This window comes from Geotrypetes seraphini, chromosome 6 (genome assembly GCF_902459505.1).
Source record: "Geotrypetes seraphini chromosome 6, aGeoSer1.1, whole genome shotgun sequence".
In the NCBI taxonomy this organism is placed as follows: Eukaryota; Metazoa; Chordata; class Amphibia; order Gymnophiona; family Dermophiidae; genus Geotrypetes; species Geotrypetes seraphini.
The window spans coordinates 5,129,643-5,153,493 of NC_047089.1; the positions used below are offsets into that span (position 1 = coordinate 5,129,643).

Here is a 23,851-nt window from a genome sequence, read left to right on the forward strand (position 1 = left end):
TTCTCCTTTTGAGGTCTGGCAGCTTTTCAAAACCCAGCACTTTGTCTAGGTTTTGAAAAGCTTTCCTTCGGCCAGGAGGGCATCCGCGCACATTGTCACCTTCCCGGCTTCCGCTGGATAGCGCAAGGGCGGGCAAGGGTGACTAGGCCGATTTCTGCACGCCACTCCAAAGGGAGAATGGCCCTTCAGGGTGAGCAGGTTAAAACTGCCCAAGTTAGTTTCAGCTCAAAGTTCAAAACAGTAAAAGAAAACAATTCTCAAACAGGAGAGCTTTCCAAGGTAAGTTTATCAGGTAGGCCCAAAAGAGATAACAAAAAAAACTCACAAACTCTGGCATCCAGGATTTAGGCAACTCTTAAAAAGTTCAATGCATTCTGGGCTACTTTCATAGCCCAAACAGGCCCAGGAACAAAAACTATCAGAAAAGCAAAACTAAAGCACAAAAGGAAAAGAAAAAATACAAACACAAGCCTTGCTTTGGACTGGCCAAAAAGGACCCAGACTTCTGTAGTCCCAAATAAAGTCCCCTTCACCAGGGCCTTGCATTTAATTGTTGGCTCAGCAAATAGCTCTCAACAACAGGAACAGTCCAGGTTCTCCAAGCCCGCCTATTATCAGTTTTAGCAGGTGTTCAGCTCCTCAGAGCTGATTGTGGGGGGTTAAGGCTGCTATGTAGCTTAATCACTTTTTCTTTAAATGATATCAGAGAAAGAGTCCCTCAAAAAATATCCCTCACGGATGTCACAGCATACACATCCCCTATAACCTTATGCACTCCTCACCATCTCCAAGACACTGCAGGGCTTTTGGGATTTAAAAAAAAAACACAAAAACATGCCAAAAATGGCTACTTGCCCACAGTGCACAGGTTAATCTCCATGGCCTCTGCCGGGTTAGGAACTGGCTCGGATTCAGGAAAGTCCAGGCTCCGGTGTCTGGGAATCTTCATGATCCTACCAGTCCTTGGGGTCTGCTGCCTTGGCTGGAGAGGTTTTCTCAGCCACTGCTCCTGAACTGCCCTAGCCAGCTTCTGTAAGCTAGGCTTAAATCTGTTGGAACCACACCCAAGCCTAGCTGAGGTGGCAGCTGACTTCAGCTCTCTCTGGCTCCTCCGGTGGTCATTGAGGAGATTTTCCTGCTGAAAGGATGCTGCCTTGGCTGAAATGGGGGATAGACAGCTCTAGGTGGTTTATACTGTCTTTTACTAACCCTGTTTTTCTGTGGCCTGGGAGCACAGTTTCTTCACTCCCCTGTGTGTCAGGGCTGACTAATGGGTCAGAACTGTCACAATGTGTGGATATCCTGCCCTACAAGAGCAGGCAGCGGGGGCGGGATTGGAGGCGGGACTGGGGCGGGATCGGCGCAAAACGGGGCGGGGATGGGTGGCGCTGGCCAGGCCTGGGGGCGGGTCTAGGGGGTCCCGATTGTAACCCTAGTTATTGCTATATGGAGAGCTACATATGGACCCGGATTCTATAAACCAGTGATTCCCAATCTTGTCCTGGAGGACCACTAGCCAATCAGATTTTCAGGATAGCCCTAATGAATATGCATGGTGCGGATTTGCATGCTTGTCACCTCCATTATATGCAAATCTCTGTCATGCATATTTATTAGGGTTATCCCAAAAACCCGACTGGCTGGTGGTCCTCCAGGACAGGGTTGGGAACCTCTGCTATAAACGGCGCCAGAATTGGTGGCCGCCTATAAACAGCCGCTGATTGCATGACAATAACGCATCGGCGCCGTTAATAGACTTGCAGCTGTTTTTAAAACAGGCGCCTTAAACATAGGCCCACTTTAAAGGCGCCTGTTGTGCACCTAAGAATGCTTAAGTCCACTTCCGGCGTAAACCACGCCCACGCAGGCCTCAGGCGTCCTTAGGTGCACAAACGGCGCCTTCAATGTAAGCATTATTCCCAGCATTGATTTGTTTTGAAAACGTGCGTCTTGATTGGTTAGTTAGACGGCGGTAGGAAGCCCTATTGCTGCCTAACTTCAGGACGCCATTACAAGAATGATCCTTAAGAGGCAGTTTGAAGCCTCAGCTCCAGGAATTAAGGTTGCAGCAGCGGCCTTGTTTGTGGCTCATGCTTGCCACACTCGGCTCAGCTGGTCTCCAGCGTCCGACGATGAAGACTCCTCCCAGGTGATTTTGTTGGGAGTGATGACATTATTAGAGTGATGAGCAAGGTCTCCATCCGCAGAATGCCTCATCCCACGTTGGTTCCATTACCAACGGCTGGAACAGTTCTCCTTGTAGAGAATCCAGGATCTCCCTACTTCTAGAAACCCCAGTCAACATCTGGCATGTTCAAATCACCTACGAGTATACTTCCCCTTTTACAGCTCTATTTGCAATGCTTTTTTTCTGCACTGCCCCCTTCCTTTGACAGTCTCTTCACTTGGCTCTGTGTATAGAGCAGTCACTTATGAAGTTTAGACTTCTTTGTTGGAGAAAGCGGATGGCATTTAGTTGGCTCTTGGGCATGTGAGGACCAGACTATCAACATTCCACAACCTTTCCTTATTCTCCTCTATTCTATGATTTAGTGTTCCTTTCCTTCTATTTTAATATCATTTAATGCAAACTGCTCCGTTATGATTGTCGGGAAGTCAAATAAACCAAACACCATAAACCATCGGTTACAAACCCTGTCCTGGAGGACCACCAGCCAATCAGGTTTGCAGGACAGCCCTAATGAATATGCATGAAACCCTCCTCCAGGACAGGGTTGGGAACCATTGCCATAAACCATGTGGTTATGGCCTTTATTCAGTGCCATACCTATTTACCTAACCGGACCAAGTTAGCACAGCCGAACTTGCTTGGTTAGATATGGGTCACAGTATTGAATATTGCCAGTATCTGTATATCTTCTTGCTCCAACCCAGCTCTACCCCTAGATTGCCCTTCCACTGCCCAGAGAGGAGAGCTCATTTAAGCGCTGGTGATGGCCACTTGAATGTGATTTACTTGCCTTGATCATTGACCCCTCAGAATTTAATCACCTCAAAGAAATTACCTAAAGTAGAAACTATATCTAACATTAAGTCCGAAATTGTGGCTATGAAAATCCATCACATTCTAATCAAAGATATTTAATATTCACAGGAAAACCTTAAAAGATGCCTGAATCCTCTGAGAAAGGATTTGGAAGATCTTCTGAAGTTCAAATCTGCTGAAGAGAAGAAAGCTGAAGAGCTGAAGGTGGGTCTCCTTTTTGAGCCAGTTTCTGCAGGGTTTTCATTCCTCTCAGTATATCAATCCCCCGAAGTACCTGAATAAGAGAATTCAGTCTTCCTTGTTACTCACAGAATGGAAACTATTGGTTGGTTCCTTATTAGCTCAGAACAGGCAGATACCGGATCTGTACAAGTCTACTCGCCCAGGAATGGGTCTGTCCTGATGCAGGATACAGTTTCAGTCTTAAATTAACTCCTGTGACGTGGAGGCTAATTCCATTTATGTGGGATTAAGCAAAGGAAACGAGGAACGGCTGCAATTGATTCAAAACACTGCAGCCAAACTGATTTTTAGAAGGAAAAAAATGTGATCACGTGCCACCTCTGTTGAGGACATTATATTGGCTTCCGTTTCAATTGAGAGTTCATTTTAAATGTGCCTGTAGAGTCTTAAAAATTGTTCCTTTGATGTCTTTATCTCTAAACCCCATGAGATCTTCAGGTCCGAGAACAACTCATATGTCTAAGCTTTCTTTTCCATCACTGAGAGGAATCAAGTCCATTAGTAAAATCTCACACTCCTCGCCATACTTACTAACTGCGAAATGGAATGGACGACCTCCTCAAATGAGATCGTGTTTATCTCTTCAGATCTTTTGCAAAACCTTAAAAGCCACGATGTTTCATCGCTTTTTAGGCAATGGCGTCAATGAATGTTACATAACATAACAACGAATTTCTAGACCGCATAACCTTAGTTCAATGCGATTAACAAAAGATTATGCTTAGTGGTATATATGACTAAACCGCGCTAGCATTTTTTAGCGCCGGGAGCTGCGCTGAATGCCCCGCGCTGCTCCCGATGCTCATAGGAACTCTATGAGCTTTGGGAGAAGCGTGCAGCATTCAGCGTGGCTCCTGGCGCTAAAAAACGCTAGCGCGGTTTAGTAAAAGGGGCCTTATGAATTGGATTAGATTAGATAACTTGAGGTTGCAGGGTTCTTTTTCACGGAGAAGGTGGTCGATGCCTGGAATGCCCTCCCGAGGGAGGTGGTGGAGAAGAAAACGGTGATGGAATTCAAACAAGTGTGGGATAAACACAGAGGATCTCTAATTAAAAATCAAATGCTATACATCAGTGTATCGCAAACTGTATTCTTCCTGAGATGTCAGGTGTGCCACGGCACACTGGGGAGGAGAAGAAGCACCAGTGCTGGCTGACTGCCAACAGGATGTGCCTCTCAAAGCGAGAAGCACATCCTGTATGCAACCAGTCGGTGCCAGCACCTCTCCTTCTCTCCTGCCCTCTTCCCTGCTTGCACCCTCCACTGGTGTCCAAGGGCCCATCTGAACGGCCTTCTCGCATGCATGGACATCAAAGTGATGATGACACGCATGAGCCTTCCAGGTGCCTCGAGCTGTGGCCACTACCTTTAGTGTGCCGCAGCTCGAGAAAGTCTGCGGGACACTGGTATACATTAAAGAACTAAGGCTGGTTTGTGATTTGGTGTAGGATGGGCTGGGGAGGGCATCAATGGGAACTCCACTAACTTGGAACATGAGGACGTTACTGTCCAGACTTTATGGTAGATATCCTGCAAACAATGGGATGGTTGGATAGGCTGGAGTGAGATGGACGGCAACTTCAACATTTGGAATCTAGCACAATGCCAGGTGGACTTTAGTCTATGGCCCAGAAATATCAAAGAAGAGACAAGTTAATTGAATCATGTATTTTTAATGAGAATAACTAATGGGCAGACTGGATGGACCGTTCAGGTCCTGCTGTCATTTACTATGTTACTATAATCATTTGGTATCTGTAACTTTGGGTTAGTGTCTGAGAACCTTCTGAGAGTTTTGAATACTGGACCTTCTGGTTCCCCAAAATTCAGCAGAACTATGGTACCCAGGTCTGGTGTTATCATTAGAAGAACTCATTGGTCAACAAGAATGGCAAACTAGCAGGGCGGAATTTCAGCTGAAACAATGTGGCTGGCAGAGATATCCAGGCTCCGTTAGCCGAAGACTGTGCAGAGGATGGAGGAGATAGTGAAAGGGCTTATGCTGCTGGGCATGGAGAGAGGGGGAGCTGCAGAGGAAAAATAAGGTGTTGAGAGGAGGGAGACTGTGCTGGAGTCACTGCTGTTAAAAGGGGAAGACAGCTGTTCAAAGTTGTTAAAACGCAGGCGGATTGTGAAACATTGCAGGCAGACCTTGGGAAATTGGAAGACTGGGCATCCAAGTGGCAGATGAAATGTGGACAACTGCAAAGTGATGCATATTGGGAAGAATAACCCAAATCACAGTTACCAGATGCTATGGGTCTTCGTAGGGACTTTCTGCTGTTCCTTTTACATATGGCTTCATATAATGGTTATTCTATATTCATTTTATATAGGTGCTTGTTGTTTCCTTGCACCTATGGACATGTCTGTATCATCTATACAGTATGATATACTTGTATAATTTCTTATATAAAATTTTTCAATAAAAGAGTTTAAAAATGACATTCTTATCATTGGAAAAATCGATCCACTTTCATTAGACTTGACGATGATTACAGAAGGTCTTAAAGCAATAGTTCATTGGCAGGGTGAGCATAGGTTGGCTCTGAATAGTGATAAAGGACATTATCCACAACCAACAAAAGAGATCTCTGTTTTGGGGCAGAAAATGACAACAGTGAAGGCCTTTAAATCCCCTGGAGTTGTTGGTTTTCAACTCTGCTGGCTTTTACTCTTTAAGCGTACTACGGGCAATCAGAGGGCTTTTCCAGGAAAAGAACTTATACCTTAATACATGCTTTGGTAATCTCCAAATTAGATTACTGTATTATAGTTTATTCAGGACTCTTTAAAAAAGAATTTGAAAAGATTACAAACCATTCAAAATACTGCAATCAAAGGGTTGGGCTATAAGAAGAAACGTGATAGAGTTCCTCCTTTGACAGTTTTCTATAAGATACCTTTTAAGGTTTTGACACATACACATGAGGCTTTCTTTTATCAGCAACCTAATTATTTGTATAATCTGACAATCCCATAGGCACCTGCAAGAACCTTAAGGTCTTTACAAGATAAGAGCTTAGTTCTTCCTTTGACAAAGAGTCAACTAGAAGTAAAGCCTTTTATTTCATCGCTCCGCAATTGTGGAATCATGTTCCATGAGAATTGAGATTGGAAGCAAACGTTGAAAACATTTTATTTTCATGAAGACTTTGTATATATATTAGTGGAAATGGGTCTTTCAAAAGGGTCACTGTGATACAGAATTGATACAAGAATTTTTACTTAACTGTTGTAATTTGTAGGTATGAATGAGGGAGTGCATGCTGCGTATTCTACTTAGATTTGTCCTATTTAACAAGGAGTTCCTTTCTTTTTATGTATTTTTAATTGTAAACCGCTTGGACCTGTACGACGGCCTCCTAGTGACGCAGGCAGCGAAACTGGACCCCTATATCTCCAACTTGTTGTCAACTACAAGTAACTTTAAATCATTCCGAAAAGAAATCAAAACCCTACTATTCAAAAAAACTACTCAACCTCCCCACCGACCCTAACAAGTAACCGACCCTAAACTCTTCTTCCCTACTAGTATTCCTTAATTCTCCTCTCTTCCCCATCCTCTCCCCTCTGCTTCTTCTATTAAACCTTCTACTGTGTAAGCGTCCCCCAAATTGTAACTTCCTGGAAATGTCCGGTTATCTTATACTGTAATCTGTTACTGTTATCTTATACTGTTAGAACTGCAAGATACAGGCGGAATATAAGTCACTAATGCAATGTAATATAATGTAAGAACAGGCGTTGTAACAGGTTTTAATAAAACTTATGAGAGGTGTTTGAACTGGATGCAAGACTCACCCTCCACCTTCTCCTCCATGCTTCCTACTTGCTTGCTGACTAGCAGATTCAGCAGTGGCTCTTTGCGGGGCTTCTGTTTGTTGTCTTCATCACAATCTCGGGCCTAGGGAAGCAGCAGACTGACAAATGAGTGAGTTAGTGAGCTAACAGTGAGGCAGGTGAAGAAAAAGAGATGGGACAATGGGGAGGGGGTGAAAGACGTTGACATAGAATGAAGCTGGATGGTAGGGCTGGGGTGGGGAGAGACAGAGGAGGTGTTGCATGACAAGGGAGAGAGACGGAAACAGAGAGAGGAGATGTTGCGTGGTGGTGGTGGTGGGGAGAGAGAACGGATTCTGGATAACAAGGGAAGAGAGAAAGAGACAGAAAGAGGTGCTGCATGGCAGAGAGAGAGAGAGAGAGGAGGATGCTGGATGGCTGAAGGGGGCAGGAGAGAGACAGAGAAGAGGTACTACATGGCAGAGAGAGAGAGAGAGAATATGGCTGGAGGAGAAAGAGAAATAGGACATAATTCATGGCAGATGGAGGGAGAGAACTGGAGGTGCTGCATGACCAGCAGAGGGAGAGAGAAATAAAAGCTGGGGAATGACTGGGGAAAACAGACAGACAAAAGAAGTTGCCACATGGCAGAGGGAGAGAGAGATACAGGGGCAATGCTGCATGAATCAGGGAGAGACGGAGAGAAGATGATGTATGGCAGGTGGGACAGAGAGGGGGCAATGCTTGATGTTGGGGGAGGGAGAAAGACAGAGTGGAGAGACAGAGGAAGAACTGCATGCTGGGAGAGAAAGAGAGAGAGGGGTGATTTGGATGGGTGTGACAAGCCTCAACATTATCCTAGGGGGCTCTGGACCTTTGCACTGACTGCTTGCTTTAGAGAGAGACATAAGGACAAAAATTTGGGGCAGCTCTAGAAGCAGGGGGGGGGGAAGCAGAAAAGAGATTGGTTCTTTCCTGCTCCCAAAGAAGCCACTAGACCACTGGGGACATGAAAAGGTAGGCTTGGGGAGGGTGCCCTGTATTACCGTGGCACTTCCAGGGAATGGTCAACCGTTGCTGGGCTAATACCAAGCGAAAACATTAACGTTTACCATGTCACTCTCTAATTTGCAACAGAAGAGATTTCTTGTTCATTGCAGATTCTGAATCCGGAGCTCTTTGCAACAAAACCACTCTAGCGTTACTGAGACTTATCTGTCCTTGTTTAATTCAGAGTGAGACACAAATCCAAAGACAGACAGTGGAGTCTGTGTTTGAGGAGTTACACCAGACTCTGAATAAGAAGAAGCAGGTCCTTCTCTCGAGACTGGAGGAGGAAGAGAAGAAAATTCTGGAGAGAATCAGGGAAAATGTGACCCAAGTAGAAGAGCAAAGCTCCTCCCTCATGCAGCTGATCTCCGAGATAGAGGAGAAGGGTCAGCAGCTGGTTGCCAAGTCAGTGAAGGTGAGATTAATAAAGTGATTTAAATGGTTAGGAGAGGCTCACGACTGTTTAAATCACTTGTCAGGGCTAAGGGTCATTATTCAACAGATTTTAACTGGAAAGTGCTGCTCAGTATTGCCTTTTAATGACCAGCCCCTAACCAGGAAGGTTAAGGGCAAGACAGAGGCGGAGTTTGGGCAGAGCGGCCACCTAGCTGATTAACGATGATATTTATAGAAACCGAGAAACATGAAGACAGATAAAGACCATATGATCTATCTAGTCTGCTTATCCATATGAATATAAGAACATAAGAATAGCCTCACTGGGTCAGACCAATGGTCCATCAAGCCCAGTAGCCCGTTCTCAGGGTGGCCAATCCAGGTCCCTAGTACCTGGCCAAAACCCAAGGAGTAGCTACATTCCATGCTACCGATCCAGGGCAAGCAGTGGCTTCCCCCGTGTCTTTCTCAATAACACACTATGGACTTTTCCTCCAGGAACTTGTCCAAACCGTTCTTAAAACCAGCTACGCTATCTGCTCTTACCACATCCTCTGGCAACGCGTTTCAGAGCTTAACTATTCTCTGAGTGAAAAAATGTTTCCTGCTATTGGTTTTAAAAGTATTTCCCTGTAGCTTCATCGAGTGTCCCCTAGTCTTTGTAAGTTTTGACGGAATGAAAATTCGATCCACTTGTACCCGTTCTGCTCCACTCAGGATTTTGTAGACTTCAATCATATCTCCCCGGATTTTGAAAAGCCATCTGGACCCCCAGACATGTCCTCAAAAATCCAGACATCTGGCAACCCTAGCAGCAGTCACGGAAGTGGCAAACTAGCATTTATTACTGAGAGAATATCAGGAAGGAGTCTGAAATGAGCGTTTCTCAAATATCTGCCCCTACCAGACCTCCCGCCTCCCTCAATCCCCTGTGCTAAATCAGGCAACTCTGGAACCTTTCCCTGAAACTCTGCTAGGGATCAGGCTGTCGACTTCCTTATTTGGCAGCCTGACCTCTACATTCCTAGCGGTTCCTTAGCAAACTTCTCCCTGTCTTAGGAAGCAGGAGGGATAATTCTTTTCTCCAGACACAGGGCTGGGAATGGAATATCCTAAAGTGTCTAATGTGTTCTCAGAAACTGTGAAATCTAACTAGAAATATTCTCTGTCTCCTTCTCCTCTAGGATGTGAGGGACGCCTTCATCAGGTATGTTAGTTTTCTGATATTTTGCAAGTGCTGGATGTTCCTTGTTTTTGAGTGGGATGAAGGGACATAGTGCCTGTATTTCCATATGGCCACAGGTGAGGGAGAAAGAGACGTGGGATTGAGAATGAGAGAGGGAGGTAGAATTAAGGTGTCGAGGAAGCACTGAGGAATGAAGTGGAAGAGAAGGATCACAGACCATCCCTCTCTTGTCCCTGCCTTTTTTCTCCTCAAACTGGAAGAACTTTTCTCCACCAACATCCCTGATTTTTCCTCCGTTCACCTCCTATTTGTTCTTCCTTGTATCCTCCCTTCAACCCTCTCCAAAATCCATCCTGTGGTCTCCTTTCCACATCTACCCTGTCAGTGTTATCCTCTCAATCCTAGTATAGGAGAGGTTGTTGGTTAATTCCATAACACTGTATCTATAATTAGGTGCCTGGAGGAGGCCTATGTGACACCTACTCAAAATGCTAAAATCCTGAAGGTATGTGCATAACTTACAGTATTCTCTGAGTTAGGCACATCTGACCTCCACCCACGCTCTCCCTCTAGTGCTTAGGTGGAGTTTTGGCTTTTATGTATGTACATGCACACATATGTATGTGCATGCCATTATTCTACATAAGAACATAAGAGCTGCCGTACTGGGACAGACTGAAGGCCCATCAAGCCCAGTCTCCTGTTTCTGAGGAAGGAGAAGCAGGTGAAGGACAAAAGACATGTACAGGTGAAGAGAAGACCTGTACAGGTGTACAGGTGAAAACATACCCCTGTGATCCCCAGATTAACGGAAATATGGCAGTGCATATTACAGGCCTGAAAACACCCTGAAGAAACTGCCAGCTCTCACATAATTTCTCTCTCTGCTAAAAAATTAGCAAGTTTCATGCAAAACTCATCTTTCACAACAGAAGTTTTTTTTGTGAGAAAGGAAAATTACCGACATCAGAAGGAAATTAGCACATCTGTATAACCTAGGTTAAGTTGATTTACCAGAAATAAGATCAACCACAAGGATATAAAATTGACAAACTGTGTAAAGAAGTAAAAGTGAAATAACATAGGCCCTTGCTCAGAAATTGATGATTCTTGATATCAAAAGGACATATGTCGGGAAATTAGACAAGCCTTTTGGTAAACAGAATATCACATTCAATATGACTCAGAAAAGTATAAATGTTAATCAATCAATGAACTGATAAGAGAAATGACAATTATGAATAGCCAATAAAAATTAAGAACGTAACATGTACTAACGTGGTCTCAAGTTGTTAAGAATGTATAAAAGGCCAACTCACTAGGTATTCAGAAGGCTGACATTCTGTATATTTTATGTTAACTCAATTGGCTGAGACTTATCCTTTGAAAAACAGATTATTATTGATTACTAATAAATATATACACTATACAGCTAATTGGGTTGTCGTGAGGTCATTGATGGAGACTTTCGCAGCTGGTCTTCATTTCCAACAGTGGCCAACCCAGGTCCCAAGTACCTGGCAGAAACCCAAAGAGTAGCAACATTCCAGAGCTGAGCTTGTGATGTCATAATGCCTCATTCCACCAATGCCTAAGAGCCAACCTCATCAGTGAGGTCACAATGGCTCGATTGTCCTAGACTTGGCTCACATAAGAGCATAAGAATAGCTGTACTGGGTCAGACCAATGGTCCATCTAGCCCATTATCCTGCTTCCACAGTGGCCAACCCAGGTCCCAAGTACCTGGCAGAAACCAAAAGAGTAGCAACATTCCATGCTACTGATCCCAGGGCAAGCAGAAGCTTCCAATCCAACAATTAGGACATAGACTTCACCAATATAAATTTTAAGCACATTCACTGAGATTTCACTAAACAGTAGAATCACCAACTTAATGAGAGGAAAAGGACCTCATCAACCAACACATGCATGTGATTTACACATTCAAGTATCTCTTCAATCCTACAAAAATCTCTCTACCATCAAACCTTTAAACAACATCGTACACACAAGATACAGTATATTTAGGCTGATTTTCAATATTTTTTCTCTTGCTTACAAATTTTACAAAATACTTCATAAAGAATACACTTATCTTAATTCCAATTGTCCCCTCATAAACATAGCACTCCAGATTTAAAGCACTCCCCGGCGGGACCTGTTTCACTGCTACAGAGAGACGGCTTCTTCAGAGCGACTAATTTTAAGGATTCCACTCACAGCCCTCAAACTTAATTCTCAAAATGGCCTCAGGTCTGGGGTGGGGTAGAGACCAGATAACATAACTGGTTTCCAGTGATTCTCTGAGGACTGACAAATTCTTTTATAATAACTAGATTTTCAGACTTTGCTTCAGTCACGTAATCATGGAAAACAAAGGGCTCTTGGTATATTTCATTCCCTGTCCCTGTCCCTGTCCCATCTCTGTTCTGTAAGGCTGTAGGACAATTCATCGTGGCCAATTCAGCAAGGCCGTTTCATTGCTGAATCGGCCACGATGAATTGTCGATGGCAGCACCTGACCTCTTGTGGGGTATCCCTATGGTAATGGGATACCCTAGCCTAGGAGTGCCCCTCACAGTGCCTCTCCCCTCTACACATCCCCCATGTATCTGGTCCCACAATCAGGAAGTAGGAAATGATGTCAGAAGGGAGCCAAAACCAGCCAAGCAGGGGGAGGAAGATGCACCAGTGAACTTTTTAAGAGGTATGCGGGGGGGGGGGGAGGAAGGGGGAAGAGAGGAGGAAAGGCACCAGCAGGGGTGGGGGTTAGAGAGGAGAAGAGGCATTGGTGGGATGAGTCGACGCGAGGCACCAACGGAGGTCGGAGAGGCACCGGTGGGGGGCACTGGGGCATGATTCCTCATGGTTCATCGCAGAGAGGGCTGAAACATCCCGCCGTGAAATGGCCGTGATGATTCATCCCATTCTGGAATAATCCCAGTGACTTTCTTCCCACAGGTATCATAAAATGAAGTTGCCAGGACCAGAGGCTGTTTCTATTGATCTTAAAATCGGTTTCAGCTTGAGCTACCCTCAGCAGCTGAAGGAAGTGATAGCTAAATTTGGAGGTGAGGTGTTGTTCTCTTTTTAATTCGGTTTCTCTTCTTGTATTGAATCATTTCAGCCTGGATCTCCTTGCCTGTTGAACTAAGAGCTATTCCGTCTAATTTATCATTTCAAAAGGGTTTAAACACGTATCATTTTAAATAATTCTTCACACACACCCCGCCCCACCCCTTTTAACAAATCGTGTTAGGGTTTTTTTTATCACAGGCAGCAGTGTGATAGGGTATTTGTTTTAGGGCATTACCTTTGCCTTAGGGAATACCCCAGTCAACATCTGGTTTCCAAATGTAGTAATCCTTCCCCTTCCACAGCTCTTTTTGGAATGTCTTCAATTAAATTCTCTGTCCACTTCTTCTGACTGTGAAGGAGGCATTTTCCATCGACCCAGTGCGTCTTCTTACCCTTTAGATCAGGGGTAAGGAACTCCAGTCCTCGAGAGCCGTATTCCAGTCCGGTTTTCAGGATTCCCCCAATGAATATGCATGAGCTCTATTTGCATGCCCTGCTTTCAATGCACATTCATTGAGGAAATCCTGAAAACCCGACTGGAATACGGCTCCCGAGGACCGGAGTTCCCTACCCCCAGTGGCGTACCAAGGGGGGGGCGGGGGGGGCGGTCCGCCCCGGGTACCAAGCCCTGAGGGGGTGCTCCCGGTCCGGTCCAGTTACCCCCCCCCTGCGCCGGGTGTCGCGTCTGGAAACAGCCTGCAGCAAGATCGCGATGCCAGAGATCTTTGCCTGCTTCGACTGTTTCCTCCGCCACGGTCCTGCCCCTCCTCTGATGTCAGAGGAGGGGCGGGACCGCGGCGGAGGAAACAGCCGAAGCAGGCAAAGATCTCTGGCATCGCGCGATCTTGTTGCAGGCTGTTTCCCCAGGGCAGTAGCGTACCAAGGGGGGCGAGGGGGAGGTCCATCCCGGGTGCCGCCTTAGGGGGGGGTGCACAGCTGGCCCGGTCCCTATCGCGCTCCTACCCTCCCAGCGAAAGCAGCATCGGCGCCATTATCGAAAAAGGTAATGGCGCCAGGCCTTGGAGCACCAAGGCAGACCGCTTCTCCCCCCTCCCAGCCGAAACCCCGCTGACCATCCTATCTCTCTCCCCCCCCAAGTGAACCTTTCTGACCCTCCCAGCGAAAGCAGCAAACCTCCCTCCAGTAGCGTCGGCTTTATCCTCCCTCTGCCGCATCACTGATGACGTCATCAGTAACGCGGCAGAGGGAGGAGAAAGCCGCGAAGGAGGTTTGCTGCTCTCGCTGGGAAGGTCGGAAAGGTTCACGGGGGGGGGGGGAGATAGGAGGGTCAGCGGGGGTTCGGCTGGGAGGGGGGAGAAGCGGACTGCCTCGGTGCTCCATTACCTTCTTCGGGCAGCAGCAGCGTTTACAATTCGCTGCTGTTGCCGGCTTCAGGCCTTGTTCTCTGCCGGGTCCTGCCTACTTCCAGTTTTCATGAAGACAGGACCCGACAGAGAGGAAGGCCTGAAGCGGGCAACATCAGTGAATTGTGAATGCTGCTGCTGCCCGATGAAGTTCAGAACATCAGGACATCGGGGAAGGAGCAGGGAGAAATCGGCTGCTGGCTTGGGGGTGAGGGTAGGGAAAGAATCGTGGAAGTGGAGAAATCGGCACGATGGCTTTGTGCAGGCTAGGGGGAGAGAGAAAGAAAGGAAAAAATAAAGAGGGGGGCCAGGGGGAGAGAGAAAGAAAGGCAGAAAGAAAGAGGGGGACCAAGGGGAGAGAAAGAAAGGCAGAAATAAAGAGGGGGACCAAGGGGAGAGAAAGAAAGGCAGAAATAAAGAGGGGGTCAAGGGGGAGAGAAAGAAAGGCAGAAAGAAAGAGGAGGGCCAGGGGGAGAGAGAAAGAAAGGCAGAAAGAAAGAGGGGGACCAAGGGGAGAGAAAGAAAGGCAGAAATAAAGAGGGGGGTCAAGGGGGAGAGAAAGAAAGGCAGAAAGAAAGAGGGGGGCCAGGAGGAGAGAGAAAGAAAGGCAGAAATAAAGAGGGGAGCCAGGGGGAGAGAGAAAGAAGAAGGATCAGAAGAAGGACCAGAGACTCATGAAATCACCAGACAAAAAAGTAGGAAAAATGATTTTATTTTCAACTTAGTGATCAAAATGTGTCCGTTTTGAAAATTTATATCTGCTGTCTATATTTTGCACTATGGCCCCCTTTTACTAAACCGCAATAGAGTTTTTTAGCGCAGGGAGCCTATGAGCGTCGAGAGCAGCGTGGGGCATTCAGCGCAGCTCCCTACGCTAAAAACCGCTATCGCAGTTTAGTAAAAAGGGAGGGGGAATATTTGTCTATTTTTGTATAGTTGTTACTGAGGTGACATTGCATAAAGTCATCTGCCTTGACCTCTTTGAAAACCCGCGGAATATAAATGATAATTAACATTTTCTCTGCGTACAGCGTGCTTTGTGTTTTTAAAATTTTATTGTTGGTAGATCATTTTGACTTGGCCACAAAGGTAAGGGGGAGGGAGGGAGGGGAACTGCTGAAAGACATCTAATAATCCTTGCAGGCTTGACTGCAGGGAATTATTTTTGTAAAATCATGTTTTGTTATGTGACTGGCATTATCTAGACTTTAATTTCTATGAATGAATAGAATGAAAATGATATAAAATTACTTGCTTGTTTTTATGTGCGTGCGCTGAAGGAAAGTGGAGAGAGAGTGGGCTGAGGATGCTGAAGGGAAATGGGGAAGAGAGTGGGGAGAAGACGCTGATTTATAAATTGACAATTGTACAGAATATTGTTTCTTTTTATACTTTAATATAAACAATTCAAGGCTTGTGTGGATGGAATCAGGTGGTTTGCGGGGATGGGGACCGAGCTTACGGGGATTAGTCCAATAAAATTGTATTTTTTTATATCTCATTATTTGTTTTATTTTTATTTGTTAATTTATAAAGTGGTGATTGTTATGTATCAGTTTTTTCAAATTTACATCTACTGTCTTTATATTTTGCACTGTATTAGAGGACATGTGTTACTGTTTTTTGTGGTGTTGCATTGTATCCAGGGTCTGGTTTCTTGGCGGATCAGTTTAACTTTTGTCTACATATTTCTATTTTTAGTTTGTGATTATTCCATTTTGGGCGAGGGTGTATCTCTGTTCTGTGTGTATGAAAAAGACATAGTTTTCAGTTGGCATTGACTACAGGACCAATTGACTGTGCGGGATCTGGCTTGTTTAGTTTTACAATGTATGTGTTGGTGTTCTAGTGCTCACTGCAATGTTTAAGATGCAGCCTTTTCCTAGGTACACTCTTGTGGTGCGATATGTAGATTGGTACTAAAAATCATATTTTTCATATAGATGGGGGGGGGTGTCAAAAAATGATGGGCCCTGGGTGCCACATACCCTAAGTACACCACTGCCTGCAACTACTCCATATGTACTTCTAATGTCATGACAATTTAGACATAATTTATGTTTTGTTATGTTTGGAATAATGGTTACATATATGAGGTTCAATAAAAGAAAATTTTCACTGCCTGTTTCTATTCTGACCATTTATTCCATTTCATGGTTATTGCAAAAAAAAAAAAAAAAAATTTTTTTACATGGGGGGGAGGGGGGGTGTCAAAAAATGATGGGCCCCGGGTGCCACATACCCTAGGTACGCCACTGCCTACCCCTGCTTTAGATCCTGCCTTTGTGTAGCTTTCATATTTATCTTCGGCGTGTAGCGTTGATATGATGTTAGGAGATTTGTGAAGTTTTACTGTCATGTGGTCTGTGTCTGTGTATGGCCGTTTGGTGGGGGATGGGCAGGGGAGGGCTTCAATGGCTGGGAGGGTGTAGATGGGCTGGAGTAAGTCTTAACAGAGATTTCGGCAGTTGGAACCCAAGCACAGTACCGGGTAAAGCTTTGGATTCTTGCCCAGAAATAGCTAAGAAGAAAAAATTAAAAAAAAAAAAAAAATTTTAATTGAATCAGGTTGGGCAGACTGGATGGACCATTCGGGTCTTTATCTGTCGTCATCTACTATGTTACTATGTTTTCATTGTGTATGTTGCACTTAGGCTTTTTAGCGGAACGTGTGGCGTGCTGATTAGAGCTACAGCCTCAGCACCCTGAGGTGGTGGGTTCAAATCCCATGCTGATCCTTGTGACGCTGGGCAAGTCACTTAGGCCCAAATTCTGTAACCTGCGCCTAAGAGTAGGCACCTATTTTGGCGATGCCCAACTAGACAGGCGCCTATCTAAACTGAATAACAAGCCCAGTTAAGCTTTTTAATCAGCCCTGGTTGAAACGTAGGCGCCCATCAAGAAAGCGCGATTCTGTAACAAGACGCCTCTAAAAATTCAGGCGGCCTTCCAAAAAAATAGGCGCTATGCATGTTAGATGTGGGTGTGGCTATGTGTTAGGGCGCCTTCTTACAGAATCATTGCTCTTAAGCGCGGTTAAGCGCATGCATGGGCGCCTGACTTTTAGCTGTGCCTAGAGCTGGCCTATTTATTGGGTGCCTCCAAAATAGGTGCCGCTCAGCGTGATTCACTAAACAGCATCCCATTTGACTTGAATCACGCTGAACGGTGCCTATATCGGCGCCTCATTTTTGGGCGCTTCTTACAGAATTTGCCCCAGGTACATCAGTTAGAGTGTGAGCCCACCGGGACAGATAGGGAAAAACCTTATTTCCCCTCTTCGGAGATTAGCGTATACACTTCCCTCTCCGTATTTGCGGTTTCGTTGTCCGCGGTTTTTCGAGCACCAGCTCCGCCCCCCAATTTACGTCAAAAGAAGTAGCTGCTCCCAGCGATGCACGGAGAAAATTGATCCTCTCAGCATTGTATAGAGAAAATCACAGCACTTTCTTCACAGGAACAGGTAAGATTATTTTCGGTTTTTTCGGGCTTTTTACAGAAAAACCACGAACAACATATGAAAAGTTATTTGTGGTTTTTCTGTATTTGCGTCCATGCTGATCCCCTGTTTCCGTGAATGCAGAGGAGGGAAGTGTACAGCTTTCTAGACTGTGCCTTTTTTTTCATCTGGGTAGATATATATAGCACTTGGACTTACCTGGGGGCTTTAGTCTGCCCCAGTGGTTCTAGTTTAAGGCCTTCTTCAGTAGGTTATGATAGGAGTCTGCTGCCTTTCACTGTATTTGAATGACCACACTATGACAACACATTTGCTGTATCAAAAGATATAGTTTTATTAGTAATCGATCAATAGGCAGCTTACAAGATCAGCATCTGAAAAATGATCCTACAGCAATTGTGCCACGCGGAGGAAACAAGTCCACTCTACCTGGTTTCTCATTCGATACCTTCTTTTATCCCTTTACATGGCATGCTACTTAGCTATTTGGATTGGTAGTTACATTGGCATCTTGATTAGTTGTTTTACATGTTTGCTTTCTGAGTGGTCTGAGAGGGGACATGATCGAAACATTGAAGATAATAGACTTAGTAGATAGAGACAAGTTGTTCACCCTCTCCAAGGTAGAGCGAATGAGAGGGCACTCTCTAAAGTTAAAAGGGGATGGATTCCGTACAAACGTAAGGAAGTTCTTCTTCACCCAGAGAGTGGTGGAAAACTGGAACGCTCTTCCGGAGGCTGTTATAGGGGAAAACACCCTCCAGGGATTCAAGACATAGTAGATAAGGACAGGTTGTTCACCCTCTCCAAGGTAGAGAGAACGAGAGAGCACTCTCTAAAGTTAAAAGGGGATCGATTCCGTACAAACGTAAGGAAGTTCTTCTTCACCCAGAGAGTGGTAGAAAACTGGAACGCTCTTCCGGAGGCTGTTATAGGGGAAAACACCCTCCAGGGATTCAAGACAAAGTTCCTGCTCAACCAGAATGTACGTAGGTAAGGCTAGACTCAGTTAGAGCACTGGTCTTTGACCTAAGGGCCTCCACGGGAGCGGACTGCTGAGCATGATGGACCACTGGTCTGATCCAGCAGTGGCAATTCTTATGTTCTTATTTCTCATGTTACCTTAAGTCATTACAAGTCTGAAAAACAACTCCCCTGACAGTTTGTTCCTGGTGCTGATCACCAGACCCTCTGGACATGGACCCCACCCCTCTTAGTAGCCTCCTCTTTCCTCTTCTTCTTCTTAGGACATGCATGATGTGTACTCAGGACGTATCAGTTATTCTTTCATCACCTCTCTGTGACTGTCTTTCCACGCACATTAGGTTGTTCTGCTTTTAGACATTATCTTGTGACCAGCACTGCTGTGTGGAAATTCCCCAGCAACTGCAGTAGTTGTAAGCAATTATGGAGCAGAGACGAAGTTTTATAGAATCCATTTTGTCCTTGGCTGGTTTTCTCATTAGGCCCCATCCCTTAGCCCTGGGACTCAGGGCCCTCTGCTGATGGATCTTCTCTCGGTTAGCCGGTCTGCTAACGTCTTCCCTTCTTTGATAGATGGGCATCATCTCTGCTCAGCAGCCCTTAGATACAGGATACAATCTGTTTGTGGCGCTCGTACGCTACTGTGATGGGGTAGTTTACCAAGAAATTATCCACTGGAGAATACTTGAGATACTCCCTAAGCCCCACCCAGTCTGCCCTTCTCGCTTACCGCAGATTGCCATCCATCCGTTTGAGCAACCCAAGTGAGAAACTCTTCTACAGATCTACCTCCCTTTGCGTGAAAACTATATCCTCAGGTGCTCTTGAGTCTTCCTCCTCCTCCCCTTAACCTCTGACCCCTTGATCTTCAGTTTCTCTTCTTTTGGAAAGCTCTATCTCCCATCAAAATGCCAGGAAGTGGTCAGGGGGTGTGACTGTATGTGATTATCTTAAGGTAGCCAAACAGGTGGAAGAGGTGATGACAAAAGCTAGAAGGATGCCTGGGAAAAAGGAGGTGATGGTGTCCCTGTATAATATTGGTGAGACTCCATTTAGAATTGATTGATTTATTCAATTTTCTATACTGTTCTCCCAGGGGAGCTCAGAATGGTTTATATGAATTTGTTGAGGTATTCAAGCATTTTCCCCTGTCTGTCCTGGTGGGCTCAGAATCTATCTAATGGGGGGAGGGGAATTAAGTGACTTTCCCAGGGTCACAAGGAGCAGCATGGGGTTTGAACCCACAACCTCAGGCTGTAGCTTTAACCACTGCACCAATCTAGAAATCAAAATATAGCAAGAGTGAACCAAGTCTAGGCAATGAAGCCATTGTGACATCACTGAGGAGGTTGGCTCTTACTGGTGGAATGAGGCATTATGACATCATAATAGCAACTTTTCACACTATTTATTCCGTTTTCTCTACTGTTCTCCCAGGGGAACTCAGAACGGTTTACATGAATTTATTCAGATATTCAAGCATTTTTCCTTGTCTGTCCCAATGGACTCTCTCAATCTATCTAATGTACCTGGGGCAATGGGGGGATTAAGTGACTTGCCCAAGGTCACAAGGAGCAGTGTCAGATTTGAACCCACAACCTCAGGATGCTGAGCCTTTAGCCTTTAACTACTGCATCACACACTCCCCACCATAAATGCACAGGAGAGTCTCTTTCAGTTTAAAGGAGTATCTGGAATGAGGGGACATAGGAGGACGATGATAGAAGAGAGACTCAGAAGTAACCTGAAGAAATATTTTTTTTATGGAACGGGTGATGGATTTGTGGAACAGTTTCTTGGTGGAGGTGAATTGAAGAAATCTGGGGGCAAGTACGCTGGATCTCTCAGGGAGAGTAAATGGCCTGGAGAAGCCGTTTGGTCTTTATCTGCCTTCAGTTTTCTATGGCTCTGTTAACTCATAAATAATGTCACATTGGTAATTTGTAACAGAGGAAAAGTCATAAGTTCATTGATAGACAGTTTTATAAACCAAAATTTCTAAGAACTCCCTATTTCTTCATTTTTTTCTTCTACAAAACTCATTCTATAAGACTCAGTAAGCTTTATTCAAAGTTAGAAACATATATTTTTTCATATCATTGTACCTTGTATCCCACCGAATCCTCATTAATTAGATTTGTAGGCAGCATAAAACAGTGTCTCTGAAACTTTTTTAGCTCTGGCACACTAAACAGAGCAAATGTTTTTCATGGCACACTATGTGGATGTTTTTCAAGGCACATTGTAATTGAAATTATAAAATTGTAAAACCAAGAAAAAAATTAAATTTGAGAGATATTTATTTAAAGTTCTTTAAGCTACATACAGGTAATTGCAACAACGGTGAAACTAACGCAGATAGACTAGAATTGCTAATCAATGCAGTGGATGGGCTTGGTTTTGAATGCACTTCTCTGGGCATTTATATCCTTACACACACCGATGTTGTTCTAGCGTATAGTTATGAAGGAAATTGTGGAATCTCTTCAGGGCACCCCACTGTGCCTGGGCACACAGTTTGAGAGACTCTGGAGCAAAACATATTACAAAGAATTATACATAGAAACATGATGGCAGATAAAGACCAAATGGCCCATCCAGTCTGCCCATCCGCAGTAACCATTATCTCCTCCTCTCTCTAAGCGATCCAACGTGCCTATTCCAGGCCCTTTTCAATTCAGACACAATCTCTGTCTCCACCACCTCTTCTGGGAGACTGTTCCACACATCTACCACCTTTTCCATAAAAAAGTATTTCCTCAGATTACTCCGGAGCCTATCACCTCTTAACTTCATCCTATGCCCTCTCATTGCAGAGTTTCCTTTCAAATGAAAGAGACTCGACTCATGTACATTTTAATTATGTAGGTATTTCAACGTCTCTATCATATCTCCCCTCTCCCACCTTTCTTTCAAAGTCTGTCCCCATACGCCTTCCTCTGGATCGACTCCATCCTTTTTATATCTTTTTGAAGGTGTGGCCTCCAAAATTGCAAAACTAACAAGAAGAAGCACTGGAAATGTCAAATCCAACCGAATGGTCAGAAATCCTTTATTTGCAGTTTGTATCAAAGTTTAAAACAAGCAAAGTTCCAAAAGACAAAGTCCTCCCGACTAGGATCTGAGTTTCGGCGATACCATCGCCTTCCTCAGGGGACAGTTGTGAACGTGTCAGTATCTCTTCAACTGTCCTCTGAGGAAGGCGATGGTATCGCCGAAACTCAGATCCTAGTCGGGACTTTGTCTTTGGAACTTTGCCTTTTTTTAAAACTTTGATACAAACTGCAAATAAAGGATCTCTGACCGTTCGGTTGGATTTGACATCTCCAGTGCCTCTTCCTGTTAGTTTTGCTTTGCTTCGAGGCTTGGTACCTTCTTTCCTCCTCCAGAATTGCACACAATATTCTAACTGAGGTCTCACCAAGGTCTTACACAGGGGCATCAATACCTCCTTTTTCCTACTGGCCAAACCTCTCCCTATGCACCGCAGCATCCTTCTAGCTTTCGCCGTCATCTATTTGGCCTTCTACAAAACTGTAGTGTGTTTTTAGTGCCAGCTCCGATGCTCATAGAATTCTAATGAGCATTATGAGCATTGGAGCTGTTACCATCAGAGCCGGCGCTAAAAACCTCGCTACGGTTTTGTAAAAGGAGGTGGGAAGTTATCAAATTGTGTACACCATCTGAGGTAAGATATCAGTGATAGTAGCTGACCATTAACAGTGTCTTTATTTTGGATGACTTGTATTATTAGTCTGGGTCTCTTAAAAAAAACCCAAACACATGTCTTTAGGTTTTCGTGAAACAGGTTGTGCTAATTTCCATGGGAAGTGAGGTCCACACTTTTGCTATTTGGTAGTTGAACGATTTGCTGGGAGACGTCTTGAATTTGGTATCTTTCAGAGGTGGGAATGATAGGTTCAGGCTGTTAGAGTTACGTTGATCAGCCCATCTACCCATGAGTTCATTTCTCTTCTCGGAGACCTAATTGCTTTTCTTCTTTCTTTTAATACAGATTGGTGGATGGAGTGTGGCAGAACTGACACTGCCACACAAGTGGAAGAAGCTGTGCAGCTTGCACAGATCGAATGGGCTCAGAATAAGAGAGGGTTTGGACAAAGTTACAGTGGAAGGGGACTTGGCCCAGGCCCAGGCTGCAGAGAGAAAGCAAAGGTTCAATGCTTTGCTTGCCACAAATACGGACACTATGCCAAAGAATGTTGGACAAGACTTAAATAAAGGGCAGGTGGAAAAGGAGGTGGACTCGGCCGAGGTCTGCCCCCAACAAACAATAATAATGATTGGGATTATGCCCCACATTTCCCAGATCCCCCAGAGGGGTTCTCTTCGAAGAATGCATTCGATGAGCAATGATTACACCAATAAGCCTAAGTATCTCTGCCATTAAACATTTACAAATTGCAGAGCAGGAAAAGATCCCTTTCGTTGTTGCTTAGTGCATGACCTAAGAGGTTTAACCTGCCTCTTACCCCCTGTTAGCCATTTTAGCGCCTTTGTAAAAGGAGCCCTAAGTGTAGGAATATCCAGTAGTTTCAAATCCTGTCACTTTGCTCACATCACAAAATTTACATACCTGGTTTTCTGTTACAGACTTTAAAAAAAGCTTTTTACTCCATAATTTTACGTTACGAGCCCTGGAGTATTCGCTTGAGTCATTTCATATGATCTGCAGGACTTCAGAGAAAACTAAGCCCTCTGATTCCACGTTTGTGTGCCAGGACTTGACTGATAAGCTCATGCAGTTACTTATCAGGAAAGAGCTATAAACGCCTGCAAAATACGGTACTGCCAAGAACACACTTTAAAGGAGGTAGACAAGATCAAATTGATTGCTGCGGATGCGAAGGACGTAAGAAGACTTGAGGCGGTCCAGAGGAGGGCAACAAAAATGATAGGAGGCTTGCGCCAGAAGACGTATGAGGAGAGACTGGAAGCCCTGAATATGTATACCCTAGAGGAAAGGAGAGAGAGGGTGATATGATTCAGACGTTCAAATACTTAAAGGGTATTAACGTAGAACAAAATCTTTTCCAGAGAAAGGAAAATGGTAAAACCAGGGGACATAATTTGAGGTTGAGGGATGGTAGATTCAAAGGCAATGTTAGGAAATTCTACTTTACGGAGAGGGTAGTGGATGCCTGGAATGCGCTCCCGAGAGAGGTGGTGGAGAGTAAAACTGTGACTGAGTTCAAAGAAGCGTGGGATGAACACAGAAGATTTAGAATCAGAAAATAATATTAAAGATTGAACTAGGCCAGTTACTGGGCAGACTTGTACG

At 44.7% G+C, this 23,851-nt stretch overlaps 2 protein-coding genes across 7 annotated transcripts in view; one reads left to right on the plus strand and one right to left on the minus strand.

Moving 5' to 3' along the window:
* ART1 (ADP-ribosyltransferase 1) overlaps window positions 1-1,013 on the minus strand; it is a 57,768-nt gene extending 56,755 nt beyond the window's left edge. Inside the window, exon 1 of the mRNA XM_033950458.1 lies at window positions 856-1,013. The gene's annotated coding sequence lies outside the window, so the exon portion shown is untranslated. The remainder of the gene's footprint in view (window positions 1-855) is intronic.
* The window catches only part of LOC117363129 (E3 ubiquitin-protein ligase TRIM39-like), a 40,109-nt gene that overhangs the window by 755 nt on the left and 15,503 nt on the right, over window positions 1-23,851 (plus strand). For 3 of the 6 annotated variants that reach the window (XM_033950451.1, XM_033950452.1, XM_033950446.1), the window contains exons 2-5: window positions 3,116-3,211; window positions 8,269-8,499; window positions 9,665-9,687; window positions 12,628-12,737. In XM_033950451.1, the coding sequence (XP_033806342.1) occupies window positions 3,116-3,211; window positions 8,269-8,499; window positions 9,665-9,687; window positions 12,628-12,737 (460 nt within the window). Of the gene's footprint in view, window positions 1-3,115; window positions 3,212-8,268; window positions 8,500-9,664; window positions 9,688-12,627; window positions 12,738-22,567; window positions 23,539-23,851 lie in introns of those variants that run through there. The other 3 variants (XM_033950447.1, XM_033950450.1, XM_033950449.1) reach the window with 2 other exon arrangements.